The sequence below is a fragment of the Heterodontus francisci genome, chromosome 4, assembly GCF_036365525.1.
Source record: "Heterodontus francisci isolate sHetFra1 chromosome 4, sHetFra1.hap1, whole genome shotgun sequence".
In the NCBI taxonomy this organism is placed as follows: Eukaryota; Metazoa; Chordata; class Chondrichthyes; order Heterodontiformes; family Heterodontidae; genus Heterodontus; species Heterodontus francisci.
Window position 1 is genome coordinate 177,200,116 of NC_090374.1, and position 14,693 is coordinate 177,214,808.

At 43.3% G+C, this 14,693-nt stretch overlaps 1 protein-coding gene across 3 annotated transcripts in view; it reads right to left on the minus strand.

Moving 5' to 3' along the window:
• Positions 1-14,693, minus strand: part of lpar1 (lysophosphatidic acid receptor 1) — a 106,444-nt gene that overhangs the window by 51,536 nt on the left and 40,215 nt on the right. For all 3 annotated transcript variants that reach the window (XM_068030637.1, XM_068030638.1, XM_068030639.1), the window contains one exon: positions 12,988-13,732. In XM_068030637.1, coding sequence (XP_067886738.1) covers positions 12,988-13,732 — 745 coding nt within the window. The remainder of the gene's footprint in view (positions 1-12,987; positions 13,733-14,693) is intronic.

A 14,693-nucleotide genomic window follows, 5' to 3' on the forward strand; every position in this document is an offset into this window, starting at 1 on the left:
GCAGAGTTAACGTTTCAGGTCAGTGACCCTTCTTCAGAACTGACAAATATTAGAAATGCAAAAGATTTTAAGTAAAGCGGGGATGGAGCAAGAGGTAACAAAAGAGGTGTTGATAGGATAAGGTCACAGAGAATAACTGACCACAAGGTCATGGAACAAAGGCAAACGGTATGTTAATGGTGTGGTGAAAGACAAAGCGTTAGTACAGAGAGGGTGTGAATAGACTGTAAAGCACAAAGCACTCCAAGCACTATCAAAAAAAATGTTTAAAAAACAGAAACAGAAACAGTGGGTAGGCACAATAGAAACAAACTAAACACACTAAAAAACCTAAAATAAAATAACCAAATAAAAAAAATAGAAAAAAGAAAAAAAAACATAAAAAGGGTCATGCTCTGAAACTATTGAATTCAATGTTCAGTCCGGCAGGCTGTAACGTGCCTAATCAGTAAATGAGATGCTTTTCCTCTAGCTTGCGTTGATGTTCACTGGAACACTGCAGCAAGCCCAGGACAGAGATGGGAACATAAGAGCCGGGGGTGAGGGGGTGGGGGGGGGGGATGGGGAGAAGTAGTGGTGGTGTTGAAATGGCCAGCAACTGGAAGCTCGGGGTCATGCTTACGGACTGAGTGGAGGTGTTCCGCAAAGCAGTCATCCAATCTGCGTTTGGTCTCCCCAATGCAGAGGAGACCACACTGTGAGCAGCGAATACAGTATACTAAATTGAAAGTACAAGTAAATCGCTGCTTCACCTGAAAGCAGTGTTTGGGGCCTGGGATAGTGAGGAGAGAGGAGGTAAATAGGCAGGTATTACACTTCCTGCATTTGCAGGGGAAGGTGATGAGGTGGTGGGGGTAATGGAGGAGTGGATGAGGGTGTCGCGGAGGGAATGATCCCATGGAATGCTGACAGGGGAAGGGAGGGGAAGATGCGTTTGGTAGCAGCATCACGCTGGATGTGGTGGAAGTGGCGCAGGATGATCCTTTGGATCTGGAGGCTGGTGGGGTGGAAAGTGAGGACAAGAGAGTGGTTAGAATGTGGAACTCAATACCACAAGGAGTGGTACAGGCGAATACTGTAGACACGGTAGGTAAGGGGAAGCTAGAGAAGTACATTAGGGAGAAAGGAATAGAAGGATATGTTGATCAGATGAGACGAAGAGGGATGGGAGGAGGCTCGCGTGGGGGCATAAACACCAAAATAGACTTTACAGCAGAGTAGCAGGTCTGTGTAATTCTATATAGTACCCCACCACGATAACACAAAACTGAAGGATATCCCCAGAAGGGTATCCAAGGGATAAAAATTAGAACACGTAAAGCAGAAAAAGTTAAGGGGAGATTTAATAAAGGTGTTCAAAATGAAGGGTTGTGATAGGGTAAATAAGGAGGCACTGTTTGCAGTGGCAGAACAGTCAGTAACCGGAGGGCACAGATTAACAGTAATTAGCAAAAGAACCAAAGTGAGATGAGGAGAAAGGTTTTTTACACAGCGAGTTATTCTGATCTGGAATGCACAGCTTGAAATGGTGCTGGAAACAGATTCAATAATAAGCTTTCTATAAGGAAATATATGAAGGGGAAACATTCGGAGGGGTATGGGGGAAAAGAACACAGGGGAGTGGAACTAATTGGATATATATCTCTTTCAAAGAGCCGGAACGGGCACAAAGGGCTGAACTGCCTCCTTCTGTGTTGTATCGTTTAATGATTCTATAACTTGCGTATCTTAAACAATCTTTGGTTGGAAGTAACTAACATTCTGCCCTGGGATAGGACTAATCAAGCATCAGACAGCAGGAAGGATGCAAGAACATTCCCCAATTGAGTTCATGATAACTTGTGGGTACTACTCAAACTGCAGTAAGTGCATGGTTTTCAACCTTCATTACATTCTCAACAGAGGTATCTGTAAATAGCTATTTCAAATATACTTCTCAATGAATGATGGATTAATTTTACCAAATTAGGAGAGACTATGATGGGTCTTATCAGGAGAAAATACATGTGACTTGGTAGTGCATTTACAAAGATAATGCGCAAGTTAAAATGAACAGGAACTGCTAAAGTTAAAAATAAAACTCATTAGTATCGTTTGAGACATGTTAATAACACACATTGCCTCAGATGACATCAATGAGTGGTAAATTTGGCAGATTCAGATGGTAGGAATAAAATTAAGATGGGTGCTTCTAGGTTACAAACCACTTAAAATAAGAACAAAAGCATGTTTCTTCTTCTCCAGTATTGTTATAGATACCACTGGCCAAAATATAGTGCAAGCCATCTCTCTGGGACTTAGGACTGGTACAGCATAGTTAAGGGCAAGTTGAACAGACGTTAAGTTTTCCTTTAAAATTATTGGCTTCCCAATGCCTCAGTGAATAGGCTGACGCACATGGATTGGGAGGATCCCAAATCACCAGCCTGTAGTAAGTAGGTCTAAGTCCTCAGCTTTTGAATTCAACAATTACTTCCACTTACGTAGGGCCTTAAATATAGTGTAATGTTCCAAGCCACTTCACAGGAGTGTTACCAAACAAAGGTTAACACTGAGCTACACCAGTAGATATTGGGACAGATGACCAAAAGATTGGTCAAGGAGGTAGATTTTAAGGGGCGTCAAAGGAGGATAGAGAGGTGGAGCAGTTTAGGGAGGGAATTCCAGACCATCAGGACTAGCCCACTGAAGGCATGGCTGCCAATTGTGGAGTGGTTAAAATAGAGGATGCACAAGGGGCCAGAATTTGAGGAACACAATTTTGGAGGGTTGAGGGGCTGGAGGAGGTTACAGTAATAGGGAGGGCTGAGGCCATGGAGGGATTTGAAAAGAAGGATGAGAATTTTAAAGTTGAAGCACTGCCAGTCTGGGAGATAACGCAGGTCAGCAAACACAGGGTCGATGGGTGAACAGGACATTTAAAAAAGATATAGTGTGACCTGCAAGAGAGATTAGAAAAGACAGTGTACTCCTCCCATCTTGGTTGTAACAGTACATATGAAATTTATTTTGAAATGTTGCTTGAGTGCATTAATCTAAGTTTTATTATAAAAGAAAGAAGGGAATCTGTTAATTGTGTATCAATTGTTTAATTATATGCAGGTGGAGGATGTTAACTGGGACCTTACTTGAGCATTTATAAGGAAACTCTTGCTGAGTTTGGTGGAGAGTTTGAGTGAGGAGCTACATGTTTGTAATCCTTTTACTCTGTACAATAAATGTGAAACTGAGTAAAGACAGGCTCCAGCATTATACTTCCACAACAAGCTTCCTGGAATTTAACATGGAATTACTACTCTCTTCAGTGACTTCAATGTGATGTCATTACCAAACCTAAAGCTGGTAAGTACTTTTATACTCTTAAACCTTGCATCGATCCTCACTGAGTGAATCCAGATAACATTGTAACCAATCTGTTCCATATACTGTCGATGTGCAAGCACTGTCCAATACAGCACAGTTGAATTCATCTGCAACTAGCACATTCATCATAGGACTAAAACTCCTTGTGACTAGTACAATTAGTTCAGCTTCATCATCTTCCTCTTCGACCTCAATTCTCTGTGTCATGTGTTATTTCAGGGACTCTGCCCCTCTGCTTTCTGCAGTTCATTGTATAATGACACGTTGAGTCACACCTGAAGCACTTATCAACTGTTCCTTGGGCATTCTTGAGAATTTATTCACCTGTGATTGCTGTTCCAACTCGGTCTTGCACTATAATAGTCAGAACTGCTGAAGCTGCTTTCATCTTCATTTCCTCGGTCTTTAAATCATCCATTGTACCTATGCCTGCATCCAGTGTTTGGACCATTTCGAAATCCAGTAAACATCGAGTCCTCCGTTCTTTGTGTCATCGCAGAATGCCCTGTTTCTTCTATCAGGGCTGCAGGAAATGATGGTTTTTTTCCCTGGAATTTCTTTAAGGCAGCAGACATCTGATCCAACAGGGAGTCTTTCTCCACGAACTGAACCCCAGTGAGAACCGGGACCCTGTCCATATTCGACACCCCGGCACAATCTAGCAATTTAAATACTAGCACTGAACCAGGGATCTCCAAATTGAATTTCCTCAATTTTCTATAGAGTCTGGTAAAGTCCATGATATATTCCTCCATTGAATAACCATCTGCTTTCCGAAATCTATCAAAATCTGACCATGCCTCCTACATGTTCAACAGGCCATGTCATGCTGGACCCCCACCTGCCAAGAATGAGGCATGTTAGTTTTGTCATATGAACATTGATTTGAAAACTGTTGAAGTGAAGAAAGGACTTATTCAAAAAAATCACCAGGCCCCTGGCTAGGCAGACAATTACATGTTAACAGAGAATGCTTGTAGAGACAAAGGGGTTACCTTCCCTTATCCAACTTAACCCACAATGGACTTTGAGCACCAGGTATTGTATGTAAGAGGAGACATTCCAGGGTCGACCAGAGAATCCACAAACAGACGATCAGACCAGCTGGTCATGTGACTAGCATGCTTGGCAACCTGTTTTTTTCTGAATTGTACAAACAGTTTGAACTCAGTGTCTGTTTGCTCCTGGATTGAAAAGACCTCTCTTGGCTGGCTCACCACAGCCTCTCCTGTCTGCTCCCATCTCTTTCTCCCGGAACTTTAAACCCACTGAGGACGCATAAACCCCAAGAGAGAAAAGTCTCCTACAGTGAAAAAGGTTTCTGAAGAATGCTGGGCCCCAATGAAAAGCAAGATCTACCTACAATCAAGGACTCTGCAGTGAGCTCGAAGAACTGTAACAAAAACCCTCTTCAGAGATTGCCTCGAACTTTTCCACTTTATTTTTCTTCTGCTCTTCTGTCTCTACCTGCATGTGTATCGCGTATGCATGCTAGCATGGGCACGTCGTGTATCCGTAGGCGTTAACCAAAGTAGAGTTTAAGTTCAAGTCTTAATAAAGTTCAACATTTTTTCTTTAAACTGAAGAAAACCTGCTTGGCTAGTTTCTTTACCTTGTAATTGGAAGTTCATGAACAAGGATGTACTAAGGGGGAGCTAAAAAAAAATAAACGATGTGTTTAAAATTAAACCGTGCTATGATAAGACCAGGTGAAGGCTGAAAGGGAACCCTAGACCTTTTGCTCACCTAGTCATAACAGAAATTTGGGGGCTACCGTCCTGGATTTTACCCACAAATGAGAAATTGGAAGTGGGAAGCCAAATTGTTCCCAATCAAAAAAGAGCAAGATTTCAATACAGATTTTCTAGTGCTTTTGTGTGCTTGAACACTAACATGTCTGCGACTGAAACTAGCAGCTCCCCAGGCCAGGGTGAAGTAACTTGGGATAAGCTAAAAACACTGTCTATGGAGGAGTTGAGGAAAATGGCTGAGCAGTGTCGGTTCACTGTACGTGGCAAGGCGAGGAAGTCTGAACACCCAAGACTAGTGGCCAACCACCTTTCCCTTGAGTCTGAGGAAGCAGAAGCAGGGTTAGAGGTAAACCCCGGCAGGGTATTGTTAGCAAAGCTACAATTGGAACCGAGGGAATTTGAATTAAAAGGGGAAAAAAAGACAGGAGGGGGAGACATAGAGCCTTCCAGAAGGAATGTGAAGAAAGAGAGAGCAGAGAGATAGAGAAAGACTGGAGAAGGAATGACAGGAGACAGAGAAAAAGTATATTCCAGAAGGAATTTTTTTTTTTATTCATTCATGGGAAGTGGGTGTCACTGTCGATGCCAACATTTATCGCCCATCCCTAATTGCCCTCGATAAGGTGGTAGTGAGCTGCCTTCTTGAACCGCTGCAGTCCATGTGAGGTAGGTACACCCACAGTGCTGTTAGGAAGGCAGTTCCAGGATTTTGACCCAGCGACAGTGAAGGAACGGCGATATAGTTCCAAGTCAGGATGGTGTGTGGCTTGAACGGGAACTTGCAGGTGGTGATGTTCCCATGCATCTGCTGCTCTTGTCCTTAAAGGTGGTAGTGGTCGTGGGTTTGGAAGGTGCTGTCTAAGGAGCCTTGGTGCATTGCTGCAGTGCATCTTGTAGATAGTACACACTGCTGCCACTGTGCATTGGTGCTGGAGGGAGTGAATGTTTGTGGATGGTGTGCCAATCAGGCAGGCAGCTTTGTCCTGGATGGTGTCAAACTTCTTGAGTGTTGTTGGAGCTGCACCCATCCAGGCAAGTGGAGAGTATTCCATCACACTCCTGACTTGTGCCTTGTAGATGGTGGACAGATTTTGGGGAGCCAGGAGATGAGTTACTCGCCACAGGATTCCTAGCCTCTGACCTGCTCTTGTAGCCACGGTATTTATATGACTACTCCAGTTCAGTTTCTGGTCAATAGTAGCCCCTAGGATGTTGATAGTGGGGGATTCAGCGATGGTAATGCCGTTGAATGTCAAGGGGAGACGGTTAGATTCTCTCTTGTTGGAGATGGTCATTGCCTGGCACTTGTGTGGCGCTAATGTTACTTGCCACTTATCAGCCCAAGCCTGGATATTGTCCAGGTCTTGCTGCATTTCTACACGGACTGCTTCAGTATTTGAGTCGTCGCAAATGGTGCTAAATATTGTGCAATCATCAGCGAACATCCCCACTTCTGACCTTATGATTGAAGGAAGGTCATTGATGAAACAGCTGAAGATGGTTGGGCCGAGGACACTGCCCTGAGAAACTCCTGCAGTGATGTCCTGGAGCTCAGATGATTGACCTCCAACGACCACAACCATCTTCCTTTGAGCTAGGTATGACTCTAACCAGCAGAGAGTTTTCCCCTGGATTCCCGTTGACTCCAGTTTTGCTAGGGCTCCTTGAAGCCATACATGGTCCAATGCTGCCTTGATGTCAAGGGCAATCACTCTCACCTCACCTAGAGTTCAGCTCTTTTGTCCATGTTTGAACCAAGGCTGTAATGAGGTCAGGTGCTGAGTGGCCCTGTTGGAACCCAAACTGGGCATCACTGAGCAGGTTATTGCTAAGCAAGTGATGCTTGATGGTACTGTTGACACCTTCCATCACTTTACTGATGATTGAGAGTAGACTGATGGGACGGTAAATGGCCGGGTTGGACTTATCCTGCTTTTTGTGTATGGGACATACCTGGGCAATTTTCCACATTGCCGGGTAGATGCCAGTGTTGTAGCTATACTGGAGCAGCTTGGCTAGGCGTGCGGCAAGTTCTGCAGCACAGGTCTTCAGTACTATTGTCAGAATAGTGTCAGGACCCATAGCCTTTGCAGTATCCTGTGCCTTCAGTCGTTTCTTGATATCACGCGGAGCGAATTGAATTGGCTGAAGTCTGGCATCTGTAATGCTGGGGACTTCAGGAGGGGGCAGAGATGGATCATCAACTCGGCTCTTCTGGCTGAAGATTGTTGCAAATGTTTCCGCCTTATCTTTCGCACTGCAGATGACCATGAGGTCTGTCTAAGACTTTCTTTGAAAAGTTAGGAAAGCCAGGGAATGAGTTAAATGGGTCTTCCCTAGCTGAGGCTCAGCGAGCTGACCCAGTATTGTGAGAGTTAGCACAGGCTGCCCAGTCTGAAAGTGAAGCAGAGAGAGTCCCTGATTGCTACTATTTAAAGAATGAGGTACTGATGAGGAAATGGGAGTTCTCCTCACAGACCTAAGAGCAAGGAGCGGACAGTAGTTCACCAGTTAGTGGTGCCGCAGAGGTACCGGAGAGAAATATTAAGAAGGGGCCACAAGACTACAGTGGCTGTACATGCCGATATACAACAGACCAAAGCCGGCAATCAGACAGCGGTTTGACTGGCCAAAACTCCACAAAGACATGGTGGAGTACTGCAGGAGTTGCCACATGTGCCAGGTTGAGGGGAAACCCCAACTTACAGTGAAACCTGCACCCCCAAGTCCTGTCCCGGGGTTAGGAGGACCCTCCAGCAGAGGGCTGGTTAACTGTAAGGGACCCCTGCCAAGAACAAAAAGGGACAGGCAGGCACAAGGCTGACAAAAGGTTAGACAGAGAAGGGGAAAAAGTGACCAAGGCGGCAGGTTCGGGAGGGATCCCAGATGAAGAGCCCTACTGTCCGGTCAGCCAACCCCAAAAAATGTGAAAAGCTGGACCCCACATCCTCTTATTTAAATGTAGACACTAGAAGTACCCCACCAGAGTTGCTAACAGCATTTACAGGAACCTGCAGAGACAAAGACAGACCTTTCGGGGGCAAAGAAACCATAAGGGTGATGCCTTACCTAGTCGAAATGCCACAGGGGAGTGCAGTAGAGTCTACACAGATACCTGCAGGCAGGAGTGTCTCAGAGGACAAAGGGGAGATTAGCAATGAATCCTCCCCCATAGTCAGACAAAAAAAAGAGAACCACGCATCCCTGAAGTCAAAAGCCTTTGCATGACTCAGCAAAGCACTGAAGGAGTGTTCAGGAAAGACCCGCCCACTACTGGCTCTCTTGGAAAAAATAAATTCCAACTCCGGGCTAATTAAACCCAACTATCTCAAAGACCCTAGGCAGCCATGGAAATGGGCAAAAGAAGAAAAACTTGCCCATGTTTATTGGGATGCCAAATAGGAGCAATTTTAATTAGTTTTAGGATTTATGAATGAATGGGAATGAATGAGAGAAATGCACTTTTTTCTGTATCTTATATTTTCTCTCAACCCTTTTAAGGAAATGCACTCTTCTCAAACCGTATTTCATTCTGCTGGGTGTGGAGGTGTTCTGCTCGACCCCCAGCTACCAAGAATGAGGCATATTAATTTTGTCATATGAACACTGATTTGAAAACTATTTAAGTGAAGAAAGGATTTGTTCAAAAAAAATCACCAGGCCCCGGGCTGCAAAGACATTTGCATATTAACAGGCAGTGCTTGTAGAGACAAAGGGGTTACTTCCCTTATCCAATTTAACCCACAATGGACTTTGAGCACTAGGTATTGCATGTAAGAGGAGACATTCCAGGGTCGACCAGAGAATCCACAAACAGACGTGGTCAGACCAGCTGGTCACATGACTAGCCTGCTTGGCAACCTATTTTTCTCTGAATTGTACAAACAGTTTGAACTCAGTGTCTGTTTGCTCCTGGACTGAAAAGACCTCTCTTGGCTGGTTCACCACAGACTCTCCTGTCTGCTCCCATCTCTTTCTCCCGGAACTTTAAACCCACTGAGGACGCATAAACCCCAAGAAAGAACGGTCCCCTACAGCGAACAAGGTTTAAGAAGTATACTGGGTCCCAACGAAAAGCAAGATCTACCTACAATCAAAGGACTCTACAGTGAGCTCGAAGAACTGTAACAAAACACTCTTCAGAGATTGCCTCAAACGTTTCCACTTTATTTTTCTTCTCTTTTCTGTCTCTACCTGCATGTGTGTATCAGTAGGCATTAACCGAAGTAAAGTTTAAGTTTTAATAAAGTTCAACGTTTTTTCTTTAAACCCAAGAAAACCTGATTGGTTAGTTTCTTTGCCTTATAATTGGAAGTTAGTGAACAATGATTGACTAAGGGGGGAGTTAAAAAAAAAATGGTGTTTAAAATTAAACCCTGTTATGGTAAGACTAGGTGAAGGCTGAGGGAACCCTAGACCCCTTTCTTACCTGGTCGTAACAGCCATCTTGTAAATTTCATCCAAGAATTCGAACAGAAGATTCAACCCTTCATCAATATCCAACTAACGAGCAGCCAGTTCACAAGACATTTTACTTCTGATTTTACTTTTGGTTGGAAGTGGTAACGCCAAGGCCATACCTCGTTTCCCCTTTTAGTAGGGGTGTAACCCATGTCCAAATATCCACTTCGTTCTTCCACTGGTCACATGGTTCAGACTCAACACCAGAGGGTAATCTTTCCTTAGTTTCACATTTATTTTACAGAGTAAAAGGATTACAAACATACAGCTTGTCTCTCAAATTCTCCACCAGTCTCACTAAGAGTCTCCTTATATGTGCTCAAGAAAGACCCCAGTTGACACCCTCCACCAGCATACAATTAAACAATTGATACACAATTAACACAAGAAGCTAGTATCAGTAACGGTGACAATGAGATGACTGGATTGTCGTAAAAACCCATCTGGTTCATTAATGTCCTTTAGGGAAGGAAATCTTACGCCTTACCCAGTTCTCACCTGTATGTGACTCCAGACTCACAGCCACGTGATTGACTCCAAGCTGCCCTCTGAAATGGTCCACCAAGCCAGACAGATTACCAGTGCCTTCTCAAAGGCAATTAATGATAGACAATCAACCCTGAGCTTTCCAGAGACCCCAACATTCCGTGAAGCAATTAAAAAAAGCCAATTGGAGAAAATTGGCCAGGGTTGGCAGCAGGAATTAGCATCAAGTCAGAGAGGATCAGGAAGATCGAAAAAGACCTTTTGACACGTTGTGGTACAGTTTTTGTAATGCATCGACACGGAAACTACAATACAACTGGGAAGCTGAAATCCTGATGCATCAGGAGATCATCTTGAGGGAATAGTCTCAACTCTTACCCTTTACACCAATACCGAGGCCCTGAGCTGTGGAATTTCCTCATTAAACCTGTTCGCCTCTCTACTTCTCTCTCCTCCTTTAAGACTTGCCTTAAAGCCTACCTCTTTGCCCAAGCTTTTCAGTCATCTGTCCTAATATCTCCTTATGTGGCTCGATGTCAAATCTTGTTTGATAGCACTCCTGTGAAACACCTTGGGATGTTTTTACTACATTAAAAGGTGCTATATAAAATGCAAGCTGTTATTGCAAGAAGTCATCTTTTAAAAACGTTATATTTAAAGTTTCCTGCTTCAAGCTCTTCACTAACATTAAAAATAATAACCGGCCTTCTGAGATCGGAGTGCGCATTAACTATAAGTGCGGAGACCTATGACAGGCCCATGTACAGAATGAATTGGAGCCAGCTGTACAATTTAGCACTGCCAGCTCATAAGACTCTAAAGTGTGTAATACTGTCACATCAGTATGCGCAGTTAGATTAAAATGCCAAGTTTCTAAACAGGCAGATCTGAATCCATTGTTTGCAATGTTTAATCAAATTACTTAAGTAACTAATGGAGTGGGAATTTCCTCATCATGCTAAGGCACACTGAGATTTACACCCATTTTGTACTGGTCCTGTTGCCAGGAATGTATTCCAGAATTTCCTGAGAATCTCATTCACATATGGCAGAATGTGGAAAAAAAGGCATAACACAAAAATCAACTTAGCGTAAGCCTTCAGAACCCCAAGGAAAGCAAAGAACATACTTCATTTAAATCCATCTTAGTCTTAATGATGTCATGAAAATTAAAGCTTGCAGCCATCAAGACCATCATCCACACACATTAAACATGAGCCTGTTTCAGAAAATACAATCCTGGACGCTTTTGGCTTTTTAATCTAACAGATTCCAATGCCATAAGAAAGGAATTCAAAGATACAGAAAATACCACTGTGGGTTATTTAACGCGTGAATTTTCTCAGAAAAGGAAGATGCATCCCAGCACTTTCGCCATTGTTGTACCGGAAATTACAAGGTATCTGTGTATCAAAGCAGAAATGTGCGAATGTGGATTAGCAACTCCGAACTGCAAACTGGAATGAATGAAAGAAAGAAAGTTTTGTTCAATAAATCAGTGCCTGCTGTGAGTGAAACAGAAAGCTCAGGTAAGACGACAAACAGAACTGTTGCAAAGAACACTGCGCTAAGTTAGTTTCCAATCTTTCCCAGTGTAGACAGTCTGAAAGCTGCTGTGGGTGCAAATGCGCCAGAGAACTGATCTAGAACAGTGCTGCGAGATATCCCAGTGTGTCACCATCCTGCACCAAATAACAATTCCTCTATGTGAAAGGCATTTCTTTCATCAATGACAAACAAAGAGAGCCATTTTTGAAACTTCTGACAGAAGCTGTTGTTGTGCAGGCTCAGAAATGCTGATGCATGACACTGCCTCACAGTACCAGGCATTTGCCAACCTGATAACAAGTGGTAAAGGAAACAGCAATTCCTTTAATCACTTTTGGACCAAAACCAGACGATTAACTAATATCTGAATGGTGAATTTGTTCTTTGTTGTTTAGCCCAAACTTCAATATTGACAACAAGATAAGACTCATAAAATCCACAATAAAGCTATCTTCTGCTAGTCTTAGAATTACATAGTATTTACAGCACAGGAACAGGCCATTCAGCCCAACTGTTCTATACACCACACAAGCCTCCTCCCATCCTATTTAATCTCACCCTTCTACCTTTCTCTCTCATATACTTATCCAGCTTCCCCTTCAATGCATCGATTCTATTTGGCCAACCACTCCATATGTCAGTGAGTTCCACATTCTCGCTACTCTCTGGGTAAAGAAGTTTCTCCTGAATTCCCAAATGGATTTATTAGTGACTATCTTATATTGACAGCCCCTATTTTTGGACTTCCCCCACAAGTGGAAACAGCTTCTCTACATCTACCCTATCAAAACCTTCCCATAATTGTAAAGACCTCTATCAGGTCACCTCCCTGCCTTCTCTTTAAATGAAGAGCACCAGCTTGTTCAGTCTTCCCCCTTGGTTGTACCCTCGATTCTGGTATCATCCAAGCAAATGTGGGTCATTGGCAATGGTTTAGCATACTTCCTCACAACTAAGCAGATAGCTAACAGCAAAATAAAACGTATGCTACTAAAGGCTGTTAAATTTGGACATTCCTCAAGATTGCACTAAAAATGTTTATATTGAGCATGTTAAAGGACAGCTGATAAGAAGTCATGTACAAGCTGATAAACAATTAGAAGCTAAAAATGTTTTCATCATGGAATACTTCAGTTTATATCAACTTGGACAATGTTAAGCAGCCCTGAAAGCAGGCACCTCATTTGTTAAGGGCATTTCGAAGGAAATATTTCTTGATTTTCAGATAACTGAACCACCACCCACAAGAAGCTTCAGTTTTAGTGTTTTATTGTTGCTCAACAAATCTTAACCTTAACCTGAAGACTCAAAGGAAAACTGTAAATAGTAGACATCACTTAACTTTTTGCAGCATTTAAATAGAAAAAAAAACACTTACCAAGCACTATCGCAACTGTCTTCAACAGGCTCATCATGGTGTCACGGTTTCTGCGAGGTCCCGAACTGTGGCGTGACATTCTCATAGTCCTCTGACGTACATAGACAAAGATATGGGCGTACAGGATCACCATAACGACGAAGGTGACTAGGTTGAAAATGGCCCAAAATACCAAGTAGGAGCTGCTGTAGAGTGGCGCCATGGTGGAGCAGGTGCTGATGTTGCAGATACAATTCCAACCCACGCTGGGGATAGCGCCCATGACGATGGCCATGGTCCATATCACCACAATCACCACCACAACACGCCGGTTGCTCATCCTGGTGTGGAGCTGCATTCGGAAGACAGTTATGTGCCTCTCAATGGCAATGGCCAGCAGGTTAGCCACCGATGCAGTGAGACTCGTATCTATGAGGCCCTGGCGGAGCAACCATGTGCTAACAGTTAACCTGCGGGTGTTGGGTCCTGTGTTGAACATGAGGTAAAAATACGCCAGGCCTGCAAAGAAGTCCGCAGCTGCTAGATTTGCCATCAAATAATAAATAGGGAAATGAAAGCGACGGTTCACATAGATGGCAATCATAACAAGCAGATTAGCAAGCATGATGAAGATGCACACAGTGATGCCCAGGCCCATGACAAGCTTGCTGATTGCGTTCCATTCTGTTGCTAGGTGCTTTTTACTGTTGTTGTAAAAAAAGGCAATGGTTTCGTTGTAGTAGCACTGTTCTTCCATTCTGGCAGCCTAAGTCAAGGATGACAAGAAGAATGGGTTAAGTGCAAGACAGAAAGAGTTATTTGAATTACATTACAGCAGATACTGCAGCTTTGACCATTGCAGCGCAATTTCAAATGCAATTTTGAAAGAATGTTTACCAAGCCGCCAGAGTAAATTTATTTTCCTTTCACCCTTGATAAAGCAGCATTGTACCACACTGGAGACAAGGACCTGCTGAAAGTTAACAGAGCTCAGCTAACCAGCTCGCTCCAGGTTGTTGTCTAGCCAGGGGAATCAATGGACCGAATCTTGCGGGACTGGGGCATCTCAGGCGCATGCCATTAATTCAGACCTTTTCCCTCACCTATCAGCTCAAATGTTTTTACGTGGTAAGTTGAGGAGAGTTGTAAGCTGATAACAGTGCAGTAAGGGGAACTGGGCATTTGGGACCTCAGTGAGCAACAGGACCAACAGTCAGATCTCGTTGGTTAAGGAAATAAAGGACTGAGAAAGAAACAGACGAACGGGAAGGAAATATGGTGAATATGGGTCAAATCAGATACAGAAAGAGAAATACAGAAAGGGAAAGAAAGCTTGAATTAAGAGAAAGAAAAAAGAACAAAAAAATTAAATGTGCCATTTTAAAAATTTCCAACAATTTACCACATGCAGAAATGAGACTGAACAGTTTAAATTGGTCCCTTCTGGGCCAAAGCAATTGATGATTTTTCCTCGCAAAACCAATCGCATTGTTTTTCGGGTAATTATGCTGTCATGAGCCCAACTTTCTGTGGTGCATTTAATGGGGAATTAATGTGCAAATACAACAAGTTGTTATAAGTAACAGGGTGACTAAAGACGAGATACCGTTTGTGAAAGGCAACCAGAGGAGTGACATAAATTGACCGGCAAGGTCTGGAGATTCACAACTAATGGCATATCGCATCACTTGTTCCTGGTCAAATTTTGTGTATTAATAATGGCCCAT